General features: G+C 51.5%; 1 protein-coding gene across 1 annotated transcript in view; it reads right to left on the reverse strand.

The window, feature by feature from the left end:
- The window catches only part of LOC146871135 (uncharacterized), a 651,196-nt gene that overhangs the window by 10,503 nt on the left and 622,956 nt on the right, over positions 1-17,737 (reverse strand). Inside the window, 2 exon segments of the mRNA XM_085646175.1 lie at positions 6,320-6,548; positions 8,190-8,527. Coding sequence (XP_085502301.1) covers positions 6,320-6,548; positions 8,190-8,527 — 567 coding nt within the window.

Consider the following 17,737-nt stretch of genomic DNA (forward strand, 5'->3'; position numbering starts at 1 on the left):
GAGGTAGAGCCAATAGACTTGAAACCAATGGACTGCAGGGGAGGTAAGAGACCTCAAGGCAATTGAGAAGGGGATAGTGGGGGGTGGGGAAGCAGGAGTAGAACCCACACTGGACAACACAGCTCGTAGGGATGCCAAAGGCGCATGACACATGAGCATACCGCCCAAGTACGAGAATGGGCGGAGTAGCGCAAGCAAAACAGAATGAAGCATTCCGTGTAGGAGTGAAGTGAAGTGAAAGATGTCACTCCGCAGAAAGAGCAGCCACCTGGAGGGTGGCGAATGCAGGAAGCACAACCTGAAAAGGTCCTCGCAGAACGGGGAGGACGGGCGGGCGTTAAGGAATCTGCGGCTAGACTGTGTCTCTACCAGATACATCGTTACCAAAGGTAAGTAACTCGTTCATCTGATAAGAGACATCTAGCCACAGATTCCTTAACTCAGAATAGATACCAAAGCCATACCCATAGAGGAGACAGGCCTGCGACTGAACCCCACCAAGTTCCCGAGCGAACTTAGCAGTCAGCAAGGTGACAAAACACAGTGGGGACTGCAAGCCAGCGCAGTCACACCCGCCCATGAAGCTCTGAAAGAGCGGAAAACAATGGGAGGCAAAGGCACCACAAGCCGCTAAAGAACAGCTCGAAACCCCCCGTATGTATACCGGGTTGAGAGAAAGAAAGCATAAACCTAGAAATGTCAGTAAGGAAGTGAAAGTTCATGGCTTCGTAAAGAAGAGGACTGAGCCAAGGGTCCTATGGATCCGATGTGTGGACTGAAGTAAAACCCTAAGAAATGACTAACTGGTATGACAGAGGCAGCACATACTGGTCCAGTATGTACAACAGTGGAAAAAAGCACTGTCAAACCCGCACCAGCCAAGATACGTGGGGCAGCCTTGGCAGGATGCCTACCCCTGGCCAGGAAGTACCGGTAGTACCAGAAACACAAGACACTCCAGCACGCAGCTGCTCCTTCACAAGACATGAGAGGGCGGACGGCAAGAATCATAAGCACCCAAATCAGGACTACAGTAAGAATGATAGACATGTGGAAGACAGAAACACACATAGCAATCCGTGTGGATGGAAGAACCACACGAAGCATTGAAAATAAACTCCTGTAGGGTAGCGTGAGCAGCCCATAGGTGAAGGATGCATCAGCAGGTAGGCAACTGGTAAAAAGGGGGGTATCTGGCAAGCTGGACACCCACAGAAGAGCTCATAGGATGAGCAGACTGGGGCGAAGACCACGGACACCACAGGAAGGAACGTTGCCTGCGCGACTCTGCTGTGTGAAGAGCGTTGAGCAGAAATACATTAAGAAATTAGATGTGTAAAACAACGTTTTACCTGATGAAATACTAGAATACGTGAAAAGTACCAACAGTCATATGGAAGCAGAAGTGGACAGGACCATGTCCAGAGACGCAAGTGACATCAGCCACCTGCCTGGGAGGAGCCACGGTCCCCCGCTAGACAGATGAGGAGATGGAGCCAGGCACGATAGTTGAAATAGTGAGAACCAACCTAAAAGCCCAGGGACCCAAGAAACGAGTATCCTGAAGAGAACACCTCCCTTGAGAGTGTTACAGCAGGAACCCCATGCCGTAAAGTGGAAAACACCTGTGCTAAAGCAACAGGGAATGTGGAGTCAGTCCCATATGGAAAGTGCCCATAGAAGGAGGGCATAAGGCAGTGTACAGCAAAGACAAACGCAGGAAAGCCACCACCCTCAAAGACAAGCCCAGTAAGGGCTGAGTATAGAAGCGATACGCAAACACCCTATAACAGTAGACATACCAGGGTGAACTCCAAATTGGCACCAGCACCAATAAGCGTGCCGCCCAGCGACTTTCTCAGTGCAAAATGATGACTGAGTCATCAGTGAAAGAACTGTTCCTAAACTGAATAGAACAAGGGCCCCAAGAGGTAGGCGGTCGGCAAAAGAAAGCAGCCATCACGGACAAGAGGAGCTCTATGATGCTGAAAAAAGGGGACGTTGTTAGGGCAGGCGAAGCATAGGCTGCATGGTACGGAACCCATACTGAGGCATAGAATATACTACAGGCAACTGGAGCCTACTGTAACCGAAAGTGCAATAGAGCGATACGAACGGTAAGATCGCAGAACATCAGAGAAGATGGACAGCCTGACCCAGAGAAGGATGCCTGTGAGGAAGACTCCATAGGAGCGTACCAAGGCAAAGTTAACCACCAAATTGCCAGCAAGTACCCCACATAGGGTAAAATGTAACCCCTGCATGGGGAGCTCTCTTGGGCAAAGACCGAACCAGCCGTCTGGCCGTACTGAAGACATACTGAAATGGCAGAACAACCGCCTACATTATCGGGGTACTATGCATAGAACTCGGAACATCTTTGAAAACCAAAACAACAAGGCAACATCCCCTATGCAGAAGATAAGGATATTATAATGGCAGAAAGTTGATAGTTACGGAAGTCCCGACATGAGGCGGGACACCGCTGAATCTGCGTGGCTGTCGAAAAGTTCTACGCCATTGAATGGTAGATCTCTAAGAGCATCCTGAACATTGTCTGGGAAACGACTGTCGCGCAGCCATGCATGGCAGCGCAAAGCTACAGACCGAGCAAGAGCTCTAACCATAGAGTCAGTGGCATCAAGGGAAGACCTTAGGGAAAACTGCGCCATTCCCCTGCCATCATGAAGAAGACAATGTAATTCTGGCCGTTGTCCTTAAGGAAGAGAAGGCAGAAGGGTCTCTATCAAGTCCCAAACGGCAAAGGAAGCGCGCGGAAACACGCAAAACTTATTCAATGCGCGGATGCTCGCACTGGCAGAGGCAAAAAGCTGGCGACCACATGCCAACCACCTAGACTCCCTGGTGGGAGGTAACAACGGCAAAGCGGAGGAAGACTGCAAGTCAAAAGCCGCCTGAACAACCAGACCCTGAGCCCTAGGGTGAAGGGACAGGCATAGTGGATCACCTGGGGCAGGACGGTGTCTGTGAGCAATGACCCGATCAACAGGGTCACCAGTGGAGGGCCTCGCCCACGTGCCAAGCAGGATGTCAAATCAAGAACCCCCAAGGGGTGGCAAAGACTCCACCTCAATTGGCTCCATGTGGAGAAGATCCAGTAAAGGATCAGAAGGCAAGGAAACCACCGGGGGCTGAATGCGAAGAATAGCTGCCGCCTGTGAATAGCTCGTGCGTAGGCAGCACTAGCCTCAGTCGCCATTCTGGGAGGCGATATCAAACTGTCAGTAGGAGAGGGTTGGAGACTAACCCGCCTGCTAGACAGTAGAAGTGGAGGAGCATGAGGCAGGTCTGAAGGCCATGCAACACTAGGTGCCTGCACCATAGGGCACAGAGAAGACCTCGGACCCGGAGAGTCCAATGGGACGTCAACCTTTTGCAGATGAGGAGGCATAGGTGCCGGCACCTGCGTCGACCGATTCTGCGTGGGAGTCGCATCAACATCTGAGGAGTCCAGAGGATTATCCTCATACATAGGCGGAGGCGTCGACATCAGTACCGGTGTCGACCGACGCCGAGTGGGAGTTGGACTGATGTTCCCCAGAGGGGTCTCGGCCGGGGCTCTGCCCGACGGCGATCCCACCGCAATAGGCAGAGAGGAACTATGCCGACAGGGCGTTGAGCCTGCCGCCACCTCTGACAGCGCAGGAAGCCGCGTTGGGCTGGGCGGTGACCGGGCAGGTGGGCTGGACGGCCGACTGGGATGGCCCTCTGGGCCATGTCCCGTCGGCATCATGTCGACTCCGGAACGAATTGAGTGCCTTCCACCTCTTTGGGACCCGAAGGTGCATCAGGGAGAGGGGGTGACCCAAAGAAAGATTGGAGGGCCGTTGAATAAGCCTCCATTTGGGTCCTTGTATCTCCAACTCCCGGAAAGGGAGGGTATGTAGGAGACGACTGTTGGATGCCCGTGTCTGGCAAGGAGCGAGAGGAACGAGCCCCAGGGTCATGCATACGGGCAGAAGATCTACGCGACTTACACGTGTGTTTACCCGCCTCAGAGCGACGTCCGCGGGAACGACCTCGGGAACGGGCCTGTTCCTGAGAGGGAGAACGTTGACGCGAAGGTGCCGGACCGGACAGCTGTGCGGCCAGCAAGAAACAAGTTACTTACCTGTAACTTTGGTTCTCCAGTATTGGTAACTTTCATAGATTCCCATAGCTTGTATCATTCCCCGTCGTCGGAATGGGAGTCTCGGTACCCAAAATAACATAGCAGTAGGTACAAAAGAGAAAGAAAAAAGGCCTAAGCCTCATTCCCTTTTGTAGCATATCTACCTCTTTTTGTAAAAGAGACCAAAATAAAGCAACAACCAATCAGATTAGCCTCACCCCACAGAACCCTCCTGAGAGAACCTCAGAGCCTCAGATTTTCGTAGCCGTTGTGTAACAGTACAACCAAACCTGCCGAGGGCTGAGCTTTCCCAGGGGAGGAGGGTGGGCGCATGGGAATCTATGAAAGTTACCAATACTGGAGAACCAAAGTTACAGGAAAGTAACTTGTTTCTTACTCCAGTATTGGAACTTTCATAGATTCCCATAGCTTGTATCAGAGTAGCTAGCAGTCAGAAAACATTTTGCTTCCCTAGAGACATCTCATTCTCCATTCACCATAACCAAATTCTTTTTTTTTTTAAAGAAAACATAAAACTACAATGCAATCACATAAGAAACACATAGCAAAATGTGCAAAGAACCATAAGAAAGGAAGGAGGGAAGAAAGGAAAGCTCACCACTCAATGGAAGAGGTTCCTCAGGACTGCCTGGCCCACAGCCGTGTCTTCCTGTGCCAAGGTCTCCAGGCAGTAATGTCTGGTAAAGGTGTGCACGCTGCTCCAAGTTGCAGCCCTGCAGATGTCTTTAATCATGACCCCCACAAAGAGAGCCGTAGAGGAAGCCATGGACCTTGTCGAGTGTGCTCTAATTCTGTCCTCTAGAGGCTTGTCCGCTGCAGAATGACAGAACTGTATAGCACTGGAGATCCATCAAGCAATACCCTGCTTGGACAGGGGTAAGCCTTTGCGGGGAGCAGTGAATGCAATGAACAATTGAGAAGATTTACGAAAGTCTTTAGTACGGTCCAGATAAAATTTCAAGCACCGCTGCACGTCCAGCGAATGAAGTGCGCTTCCGCTGGTGAAGACGGCTGAGGAAAGAAAGCCTTGAGAATTACCAGCTCATTTAAATGAAAATCCGAGGGCACCTTTGGTATGAATTTTGGATTAGTCCGTAGAATTACTGTATTCCTTTTGAATTGGAGGAAAGGTTTCTGGATTGTGAGAGCTTGTAATTCTAGAGGACCAAGGAGAAGGCCCAGAGGCAGTGCGTCTGTAGCGAGAAACTGCCGCCAAGTGAACCTTTATGGACAAATGAGCCAGACCTGCCTTAGCCAAGGACAGGAAATAAGGAAGAACTTGATGAGGCTGAGACCAGAAAGGATCCACATTTTGCTGTTGGCACCAGATGCAAAAGCGTTTACATTTAAGACGGTAAGTCTTGTTAGTGGAAGGAGCAATAGCCTGAGAGAGAACATCCCTTATTTTGTCCGAGAGATGAAGATCTAGGAATTCTCGCTGCTCAGGAGCCATGCTGAGAGGTGTAAGGAACGAGGATCTGGATGCCAGATCTGGTCCTGGGACATTGTGAGAAGATCCGGGATCGCCCATAGAGGACGTGGAGGGACCAGAGAAAGAAGGTGAAGCTCCGTGAACCAAAACTGCCTCGGCCAAGCTGAGGCTATTAGGATCATCTTGCATGGCTCCGTCTTGATCTTCCTGAGGATCCTCAGTATTAACGGAATGGGGGGAAAGCGTACACAAATGCGCTTGACCAAGCTATCGAAAGCGCATTCCCCAGCGATCCGCGATGGTGAACTTTGCTTGCGTACAACTGCCATTTTCTGTTTTCCGGGGTTGCAAAGTGATCTATTGAGGGTTTGCCCCACTGGTGAAAAATGTCCTCCAAGATCATCTGGTTTAGTTCCCACCCGTGGCTGACTGATGAAAGCCTGCTGAGTCTGTCCGCCTTTTCGTTTAGCAATCCTGGTAGGTGTTCCGCTGTGAGCGATATTCCGTGTAGGATCGCCCATTCCCAAATCCTTTGGGCCTCCTGCGACAACGGAAGAGATTTGGTACCCCTCTTCCTTGTTGATGTAATGCATGGCCGTGGTGTTGTCCGTGCGGACGAGAACCGCCGAACCCTGCAACCGCAGAAGAAACGCTTGAAGAGCCAGACTAATCGCTCTGAGCTCCAGGAGGTTGATATGAAGGAGGCGGTGCCTGGGCAACCAATGCCCGCTTACATGCAAGTCCTGAAGCACCGCACTCCAGCCGTCCAGCGAGGCATCTGTTGTGACAACTTGAGGAGCCGGATTGCTTACAAAGGATAGACCTTGGGATAAATTCTCCTCCTGTGTCCACCACAAGGCAGCTTCTTTCATTGCCGCAGTAATCACCACCTTTTCATCGAAAGAATCGTGAACTTGTTGCCACTGCATGTCTAGTTGCTCTTGAAGAGATCGCATCCGCAATCTGCAGTGGGGTATCAGAGGGATGCATGAAGAAATCACTCCTAGAAGGGATTTTTAATGGCATACTGAAAGACACTTTCTTTTTCTCAACAAATGAGCCAAGGACCTCAGTTTTTCTTGCCTTTCGAAGGTCGGAGAAGCCCTGTTGAGAGACGTGTCCAAGATAGCCCCTAGGAACCGTGCTCTCTTGGACGGACAGAGAGACGACTTCTCCCTGTTGAGAGTCAGACCCAGATTGCTGAACAGAGTCGTACATGCCCCGACTGTCTCTTCCGCTGTTCGCCTGGACAGAGCCTTCAGCAACCAATCGTCCAGGTAGGGGACGATTTGAAAATGCGGTTTCCTGAGGAAAGCTGCTACTGGTGCCAGCACCTTGGTAAAGATCCTCGGGGCAGAGCGAAGTCCAAAGGGTAAAACCTTGAATTGGAAGTGGCTCTTGGCTACTGTGAATCGTAGAAACCTCCTGTGGGCTGGATGAATGGGTATGTGAAAATACGCATCTTCGAGATCGAGAGTGGCCATGAAATCTCCCGGGTTGAGGAGACATAAGATATCCTGGAGAGAGACCATCTGAAAGGAATGACTGATGAGATAGGTGTTGAGCTCCCTGAGATCTAAAATGGGGCGCCATGTCTCCAGCGTCTTCTTGACCAGGAAAAACCTGGAGTAGAAACCGTCCCCCCTTTGAGACAGGGGAACCGGCTCCACTGCTCCCTTGAGGAGCATCTGATGAACTTCGAGCCTTAAGAGACGCAGATGTTTTGAAGGCATAGAGACAGGGGGTTTGGAAGGTGGTATATGAAGAAACTCCAGCGTATGGCCATATCGAATGATGTTGAGCACCCAACGGTACGATGTTATCCGGTTCCAGTTGCGGAGGTATTGAGACACCCTGCCTCCCACAGGTGTCAACGGGGAGGAGGGTACAGTAGGCAGAGCCAGAACGCAGCTATTGTCTCTTGGAGGTGTCACGTCCTTGGCGATTCTGTTTTCCTCTAGTGTTGGAGCGAGAGAAAGACGAGGTCTGGCCTTGCCGTTGTTGGTACTGTGGGCGATACGACTGAGATGTCGAACCATAAGAAGAGTACCGTTGCTGTTGGTACGAGCCTCTGTAGGATGTGGTACTCTTCCCTCTGGCCCCACGGAAAGGAACCTTACGATATTGAAGATTGCCTAGAGACCTTGCCGTCTCCGTATCTTTTTTAATGTCCTGGAGGGCAATGTCAACATGCTTCCCAAACAATGTCTCACCATCAAACGGGAGGTCCAGGATCTTGTTCTGAACCTCCGGTCGAAACCAAGTCGCCCGGAGCCAGCCCTGGCGACGAAGAACAGCTGCACCTGCCAGTGCATATAAAAGCAGTTGTGGCGATATCCATGGCGCAGTCGATCACCTCCGCCGATGTAGGCTCTGCCTCCTGTAGAATTTTCTTGGCCTCCGCCTTGGACTCCGGTGGGAGCTGGTCCAAATAAGGCGAAAGGTCGCACCACATTTGGCGATCGTACCTGCCAAGGATCACCAACGCATTCGCTGCCCGTACTAAAAGACTCGCCATAGAGAAAAACCGTTTCCCCGCATTATCAAGTAGTAGGAGTAGGTGAAGCAGGATCTGGGATCACATAGTCCTCCCACTCAACACACTGGTTAGACCTGTTGCCATCATCCTGATCCTCGTCCGAGGAATCATCATGAACATCCGGGACTACTGGAGGTAAACCTGGGCTGGAAACCTGCGGCTGTGAAACCATCTGGGATGGTTCTCCCGGTGAAAACACTGCAGGAGTATGCACTGCAAAGAAAGTCGAAGATGGAGGAGGAGGAGCTTGAGAAAACCTCTTCCGATAATACTGCAACATGCCCTGAAGATCTGCCAGGGGCGAAGAAGGGACCGCAACCATACCCTGGCCTGTGCTGTCCTGACTACCATAGGATGGTTGGTAGGAGTACCCAGGAGTGTCGTCGCCCTCCGAATCAGTGTCCTGACATTTGACCAACAATTGTGAGGGACTATGGGCATAGCCATAAGAATCCTGATCATCCCCATCAGTCCTCTTCTTCCTCGAGCAACAGTGCGGGAGGCAAGGGGGCAACCCTCCTTGGTGACGTCATATCCGGCGTTATTCGTTTTAAGGATATTGTAATCCTCTCTGTCGACGAAGATGTCGTCGACGGTACCGTCGGTGTTGAAAGAGAAACCATCGTCGACGAGGTCGTCGACGGAAGATGCACCGTCGACGGTTGAATCTTCGGCGAAGAAATGGGCGTCAACACTGCTGTCGACGAGACCGTCGACACTCCTGCCGTCGTCGTCATCGTTGTCATAGCTCTCGTGGACGACACCGTCGTCGCCGCCACCGTCGACACCCTCGTCGACACTCTCGTCATCGCCGTAACCGTCGTTGATGCTCCCGTCGACGCTGACGTCGATGTGTGAATAGAAGGCACCGTCGACGGTGAAACTTTCTTCACTTGAGTTTTTGAAGTTTTCGTCAACGGAGTCTTCTGCGGCGTCGTCGACGATCTAGAGTCTTTTTCTGACTTCTCAGAAGATAGAGAAGAGGGCTTCTTAAACGCCTTAATAGACTCCACCCCTGCTGGGGCTGCAGATAGTCCTTCCCACTCCTTTGCACCGTGGTGAGGAGATTCACTCGGACTCCGGCTCTCAGACTCACGGGGGGTCTTTTTATGAGGCCTTAACAGGACGTTCAGAGGATGGCGAAGGGGAAGCCCTACCCCTTTTCACGACCTGCGAGAGGAGGTGCCAGATGATGAGTCCTCACTGTCACTGGACAGAGCACCCTTCCTTGGCTACACCTTCTGGAGCCAAGTGAGAAGGCGACCCTCACGGTCCCGGAGGGTCTTCGTAGAGAAGGTGCGGCAGATCTTGTATTCCGCTGCCTTATGATCCGGGTACAGGCAATAAATGCAGTCCTTATGCCTGTCCTCCACATACAGCCGCTTTTTGCCACAGGTGGAACAAGGCTTGAAAAGGGCTTTCTTCTCCTTGTCAGACATTCCTGAATGAAACACCAACACTTTTGAAGAAAAAATGTAGAAAAAAAGCAGTCAGAGTTGAAGTGAACAGAGCTCAAAGAAGACTCCCTAAGCACAACGTCTGGTAGAAAATCTGAGGCTTTGAGGTTCTCTCAGGAGGGTTCTGTCGGGTGAGGCTAATCTGATTGGTTGTTGCTTTATTTTGGTCTCTTTTACAAAAAGAGATAGATATGCTACAAAAGGGAATGAGGCTTAGGCCTTTTTTCTTTCTCTTTTGTACCTACTGCTATGTTATTTTGGGTACTGAGACTCCAATTCCGACGACGGGGAATGATACAAGCTATGGGAATCTATGAAAGTTCCAATACTGGAGTAATTTCATACAACGCTCCCTCAAGGACTTGGGCTTCATTTGTTGACAGGTGTCGCACTCTGAGTCGTGGTGCACTCCCAGGCACCACATACAGACAACATGCGGGTCCGTGACAGACATCTGACGTGCACAGGACTCACACGTCTTAAAGCCCGAAGGCATCGCACACTGTTCTGTGATGCCGAAGGCGTCGAAAAACCAGAAACAAAACAGGCCAAGGAACAGCTGGTTTTCCAGGAACCTCGTTGGGACGCCGAAAAGAAGAAAACTGACGTCAGCGCGCCGGGAGGGGTATATAGGGCTCTGCTGATGTCACGTCCGTGGACGAAATCAGGGTGGAGCGGTGCAGCGCCGCCCCCCGGCGCACAGAGGTGCTGCTGCGAAAAGTTTTCCGGATCCAGTCTGACGCCTGGGGATATTCTAAGTTAAGAAATCTGCGGCTAGATGTCTGTATCAGATTGGATACAACAAATGCTTAACACTGTCCTCTGATAAAGCCTTACTGCTCGACCACACTACCACAACTAGAGAGTGAGGTGCTATCTAACTTTACCTCTGCCTACCTTTGGGGTTCCACTGGACTCTGTGCACACTATACCTCACTTTGGTATAGTACATACAGAGCCAGCTTCCTACAGCACTTGCATATCCTGGTTCGCTGCTTCTATTGCCACCCTCTTGTCCACTGTGTCAGTCTTCCTCCTTCCCTTGGAGGAGGAGTGCTGCTGGTGGCCTGGACGGAGGTGCACTTGCAGGCCATGTGGACCATCTGAGAGTCGAGTATAACCTGCCCCTTGATGTAAGTTGGGTCACTAGTTTTAATGTTTTCTATACTCTCGCTTTGACAGTCTCCTTAAAATTGTCAGGGGCTGATTTCCGCATGCCCTTGATTAGGAGTAGAAACTGGACAGTTCAGTATGATTTGGAGAGTGTCTCCAGGATGAAGTCGTCATCCTCCTGAGTGACAAACATGTCGACTTTGTGCTAGGCTAAGGCCATCTGAATTACCTCATGATATAATGCAGTAGAGGCCTTCACTGAGTAAGGATCTAGATCAGGGTGACCTGGGAGATCCACTTTATGGACTATGTACTACACTTCGCTGCCTTTTTGTTAGGTTCATGCTATAGAAATGCTGCATATATGCATACATTATAGTCATCCTAGGTATCATCAGTATGGCACTTGCCTGGTCATAAGGGCTAGTGGCCAAAGGCACCACCTGGCCCTGAATATGAAAGATTGGACATCTCTAGCGACTGTTTGGTGGTAGAGGTGAACTCTCTGGCAAAGGAAGGCTTAGTTGCTCTGGCCTTGCAATTCCTCAGTGCCAGCTTGGGGGAGAGAGACCTGAAAGAAGGTTCCTCCTCAAAGGCCAGTCTGCTCTTTGAGGAAAGGGTCCTGGCTGCGGTTTTGCTCTGATTTTGGTGGGTGAATGGCCTCAACGTCCTTGCCTTGAGGTGTGGACAGAGGCCTCAAGGTGGGCTGTGCTCTCAGCTCTAGCATAGAGGAGATTTTCGGCACCTGTGCCAATGAAGCCTTTGGTGCTGGCTTTGGATGGGCCAATGGTGTTGTGCACTCTTGGAATGGATTGATAGCCGATTGGAGGGGGAATGGATGGATGCTTGCTAGACCCTGAAGCTTTTTGTAATTACTTAACAGAGCCAGAAGGCGGTAGAGGCCCTTGGCTTTTCTGGACATCTATGCTTGGGCTTGACGCTAGACTCTTAGGTGGGATGCTCTATTTCACTCTGGGCATTTTATTGAAGCCTTGGCTTGGTGACATGGGCATCAGGCACCGAAGGTATACACAAGCCTAGGTGTGATCCTCCTGCAAGGGCTAGTCCCTGGCCCAGGGTCTATGTCCTCGATCTGCTCATTGTTGGATTCACTGGAGAGCAATGACTACCTGCATGACTGTTGCACACAAGGGAGACCAGACTCATCCTGTTCTTTGATGCAGAGGGAGCCCTTTCCCTTAAAATCTATTTGAGGTTTCCGAGGTGCTTTGCTGGTATGCCATCCTATGTGACCAGCGCCATTCCCTTTGATGCCTGAGAGTATTTTTGGATCTGAAGAGCGTTACTGTGGTATGGGTACAGGCACAAGTTGTATACCTTGTGTGGTCTGCCCACAGATTTCTAATAGGCAAAGAGGGCAATTTTAAAAGGGTGTAAGTTCCATTACCGACACAGCATGCTCTGGCAAATAAGGAGTGGAAACGGTTCTCAGACTAGAGGGGCACGAGGCTCTCAATGTCTTGGGGCTTCGAAGATGGTCTTCGGTGCTGTCAAAGTTGTTTGCAATCCGAAAGGACCAAGCACTGGAGCTTGGATTACCCGGGGGTCTCTAACCAGTAGCTCGTGAGCTACTGTAGTTCTCCAGCTGCCTCTGAGTAGTTCACCTGTGTGCGTTATAACATTGAAAATATATAACTAATAATATTAGAAACTCTCAATGTGTTTCATTGAACTAAGTAGCTCTCAGTACAGAAATGGTTGGGGAGCCCTGGATTAGACACAGTGGGTTGGAAATTTACCTCAACAGGGCCAGCAAAAAGGTGTTCAGGACTTGCAGCCGACTCTGCTCACATTGGAACCCAACGGAAGAAAAAAAAAGCATTGAAAATGCAATAGGTCTCGCCTTTGATTAAGTTAAAGCCATTTGCTTTGCTAATGGTATTGTATAGCAAAGCAAATAGCTTTAGCTTAACAGTTTCTGTCTTACCCAGACTTAAAAATAACAGCCATGCTAATGAAAGGGTGGTCTATATTGGCAACCGTGATTGTGTCCCCATTTTCATCTCGAATCATTCACAACTGAGCTACAAAGCGTGTGCGCCCACAGGGTTTGAGGACAGAAGGCTGGTATTCTACTTGCGGGGAATATCATTTTCAACGCGTCTTCCCTACATGGGGGAAAGCAGTGACGCCTACACCACTGAGCTGACCAAATTGCCAAGCCTCTGACAGAATGACACCCGCGATCCGCCCAGGGGCACAAGGCGTGTAATCAATTATGCACATAGCGTTAGGCCGGGTGAATCAAACGGACAGCTCTTGAGGCACAGGGAAGAAAGTGACAAACAGATGATTCACTATGGGCAAGCTTGTAAACGATTTAAATAAACAGCAAGACTAGGGCCTGGCTGACCGTGGAGCTGCCCTGCTGACGTCATCTGCCGCACGACCAAGACTGGAAAGAGAATGCTTTCCGCGTCGGAGCTCAGGGCGAGGGGCTAGGTGTCATTAATTATGTACAGGCTAGTTTGAAATGAAAATGTGCGCACGGGAGTTCAAGGTATCACTGTATGTTGATCACATGTGTACAGCAGTCTGAAAACGAGGCCCGAGTGTCTGCGCTGCTGAACAACTCCTTAACTTGTCAAACGTGTTAGCGCATTGCATATGTTTGCACTATAAAATATAAACAATGCCCAGGGCCAAAATGTCGAGCTTTTCTAGCCCCCCCCTTCTCCCTGGTTGGGTAGAAAACAAACTACTGGAGTACAAAGGGCCCCTCATGCTGCTGGGCTACGGTGCCACTGTACCTGTGAACTACCACAGTGTACCCACCTGCTGCTCTCAGAGTACTGTACGACGTTACTGTGTCCTGATGGGGGCCGGAAAGGCTGGAATCCCAGGTCCCGGGCTGCGGCGGTGAGTATTTTAACAGGAGAACGTAATTTTCTCTTCAGCGGAAGTGCACCGCGACAGGTCACTTTGTCAGTTGCAATCCAGCAAAGCAAGACTGGGCTCCGCAGGGCAGAAAGAGTGGTTTGATTATTTTTCCACTGCTGTGAACATATCTACATCGGGAGGCGGCTTCGGAAGAGCTGCTGTGAACATATCTACATCGGGAGGCGGCTTCGGAAGAGCTGCTGTGAATATATCTACATCGGGAAGCTGCTTCGGAAGAGCTGCTGTGAACATATCTACATCGGGAAGCGGCTTCGGAAGAGCTGCTGTGAACATATCTACATCGGGAAGCGGCTTCGGAAGAGCTCGCGCAACGCGATCTACCACCCACGCTGTTCACGAGACGGAATGAACCCCCAACGGCCCTACTCCGCGTCCTCCTACTGCCAACATGCCCTAGGGTCAGCAGCAATTAATCGGTTTGACTGCCCTTCAACAACACGCTGTCAGCGTTGCGAGGAAAACATAGTGCGTCCCAACAAGTGAAGCAGAGTGTGTCATGCCGCAAGTGAGAGATCGAATCCCGGTGGGCGGGGCCAAAAGGAGACAAGGCGGCAACAAGGAGGGACTAAGAAGCCTCCTTTACAATGAAAAGCCTACGTTTTGCATAATACATGACGCAAACCGATTAGAAAGGTGGGCGGGGCTTCCACTCTGCCTCCGAGAGCTTCGGAATCTAAATTGATTCCAAGAAGCTCTCGATGCCGAGAGCAGCGCATGCGCTGCTTACGTCACGAGACCTAAAAAGCAATCTAACATGGAGTATGTATGTATGTATGTATGTATGGAGTACCGCCCAGGTAGAGGTCTAGCCAGTGCACACAAGAGCTTCCTCCTACTCTCCACCTCCAGCACAAGCGACCCCCTCTCCAATACAGAGCACCTCCACTTCCAGATCCAAACCAGCCCCAGAACTACACTGCGCTGTACCCTCCTCTACAGACCCTCCACCACCACCCTTGCAGACCTCGTCGCACCCCACACCATCGCCTCCACGGACTACATTCTCATCTGAAACCTGAACTTCCACCTAGACAACCACAGCGACCCCACCACCTCCTCTACAACCTCGGACTGAAGCAGCTCGTCACCACCCCCACCCACAGAGCCGGACACACCCTCGACCCCATCTTCGCAGGAGGGACAAACATCCACTTCAGCCACACCACGCAGCCCCTCTGGACAGACCACTGCGTACACTTCCCCATCACCACCACCACCACCACACCGAACCCACCCAGCGTCCGCCACGAAGGAACTGGAGCAAGATCACAGGAGAACATCTCAACACCACCCTCCTCCTCGACCAACGCCAACTCCACAGCCAAAGAACTACACCGCTGGATCGCCAGCTGCGCTGACAACCTCGCACCCCTCCGCCACCCCATCAAACTACGCCCCCTGAAGGCCGCCTGGTTCACCACCAACCTCCAAGAAGCCAGGTGCTCCTGTAGATGCCTCGTGAAACTCTGGCTGAACAGGAAAACCACCGAAGACCAGAACAACTACAGGAACGCCATGAATGAATACCACCAGCGCATAAAAGTTACAACACGGACATTTATCAAGAACAAAATCCACATCAACACAAGCAACGCAAAAGAACTCTTCAAAGTCATACAGCAGTTCACCTAACCCCCCAGCGAATCCACGGACGTCTCACGATCTCAGGTCCTCTGCAACAAGCTCAGCTCCTACTTCCACCTGAAAATCAAGGCCCTCTACGATAACTTCAGTTAACAGACTCTGGACACCACCACCCTCTCCACCACCGTCAACCAACCGACCATCACCGCCTACAAACCAGTCACGACTGAAGACACCGCCACGACCATGAAGAACACCCACTCAGGAGCCCCCACTGACCCCTGCCCACCGCACATCTACCACAGATCCACCGCAGCTATAGCACCCGAACTAGGCCGGACAACAAGCCCTTCCTCAAGAAACCATTGGCCGACCCGACGGACCTGAAAAATTACCGGCCCATCTCTCCTTCCCTTCGCAGCCAAAGTCACCGAGAGATTCATCAACGCCCAGCTGACCACCTTCATCAAAGAGAACGCCATCCTCGACTCCTCCCAGTCCGGATTCCGCAGCAACCACAGCACCGAGGCCGCCTTCCTCGCTGCCACCGATGACATCCGCATGCTACTCGGCCAGGGCCATACTGCGGCCCTCATCCTACTAGACCTCTCCGCAGCCTTCGACACCGTCTCACACCGCACTCTCGCTGTCAGATTCCACGACGCCAGTATACGAGCAACCACCCTCGACAGGATCCGCTCCTTTCTCTCCAGCAGAACCCAAAGGATCAGACTCCCAACCCCCCTTCCACTCCGAACCTACAGAGATCAACTGTGGAGTACCCCAAAGAACATCGCTCATCCGCATGCTCCAACATCTGCATGGCCCTCCTCACCAGACAGCATGAGCTCAGCATAGTATCTTACACCGACGACACTCAGCTCATCCTCTCTCTCATGATGAACCCTGAAGACACCAGACTCAGGTTCCAAGAAGGAATATAAGAAGTCGTGGCTTAGATGAGCGACAGCTGCCTACAACTGAACTCGGAGAAGACAAAGGTCCTCGGACCCTCCCCCACTGCATGGGACAGCTCCTGGTGGCCCCCTGCCCTCGGAATCCCACCCACCCGACGACCACGCCCGGAACCTCGGTATCATTCTAGACTCCTCTCTCACCTTGACCCGCCAGATGAAAGCCGTTGCCTCCACCTACTTCAACTCCCTCAGCAAGACCTTCAAGTGGATCCCCCCCCCCCCAATGCAGAAAGACTGTCACCCATGCACTCATAACCAGCAGACTGGACTACGGCAACACCCTCTACGCCGGAATCAACAAGACCCTGCTACACAAGCTCTAAACCATCCAGAACACCGCAGCCAGACTCGTCCTCAGAACCCCACGACACGATTACATGACCCAGCACCTACGAGACCTCCACTGACTCCCCATCGAGAAGAGAGTAACCTTCAAGCTACTCACCCACGCCTACAAATCCCTCCACAACATCGGACCCAAATACCTCAACGAAACCGTCTCCTTCCTCATACCCAAAAGGAACCTCCGCTCCGCCGACCTCGCCCTGGCAGAGACCCCACCCATCCGCAGAACCACAGCAGGCGGAAGAGCCTTCTCCTACATCGCAGCAAAGACCTGGAACGAGTCCCAGTCAACATCAAATGCTCCCCAACTCTGCACACCTTCAGGAAGAGCCTCAAGACCTGGCTCTTTGACTGATCAGGAGCTGCACCCCCCCCCCCCCCCCAGCCCCTCACAGGTGAGTAGCATGCTTTATAGACCCCTGATTGATTGATGTGCCCATGTTCAATGTACACTAAGACGAGTCACTGCACCATCTTGTGACATGAAAGACTTCTTGAAAAAAGCCAAATTGAAAACAGCTGAGCAAACACCAGATGGCAGGTATATGGTAAGCATTCTACAGACATTTCCTTGGACTGTCTCTAGTGCTTCTCTGAAATAAGACAGAATAGTAAGGATGTGACAGACTTCTGAAGGTTTATGTGCAATCCCTAAAAGACTATTCAGCCCCTCTGATCAGAGACTTCTTACTGTAACAAAGATGTACGAGTTACTTACCTTCGGTAACGATGTATCTGGTAGAGATGATTCTAGCCGCAGATTCCTTCACGTAGAATTATCCCCAGGTGTGAGACTGGATCCGGAAACTTTTTGCCACAGCATCCCTGCGCGCCAGGGGCGGGGCGACATCACGCAACTCCGCCCAGGCGTCGTCCGCGTACGTGACGTCAGTGAGGTCACGTAAGACCCACCCCGGCGCGCCTACGTCAGTTTTCTTCTGAGAACTTTTCCGCACCACAACGCGGAATCACCAGATAACAAACTGTGGAAGCATGGGAACAGTGTACGAAGAGCTGAAAAATTGGAAAGAAACGGTGACTAACACCACCACCAGAGTAGTGCCAACACAGCAGAACCCAAGGGCAGGGAAAGAAGAAGAACAAGCAGAAACCTGCGCAGTCACCCTGCCAGCACATAGACAACCTCCCATCCCTGTGCCCCGGAGGCAAGAACATGCGTAGAAGTCATGGCACATGTAGGAACCCCCCCCATCC

This window comes from Triturus cristatus, chromosome 1_1 (genome assembly GCF_964204655.1).
Source record: "Triturus cristatus chromosome 1_1, aTriCri1.1, whole genome shotgun sequence".
NCBI lineage: Eukaryota > Metazoa > Chordata > Amphibia > Caudata > Salamandridae > Triturus > Triturus cristatus.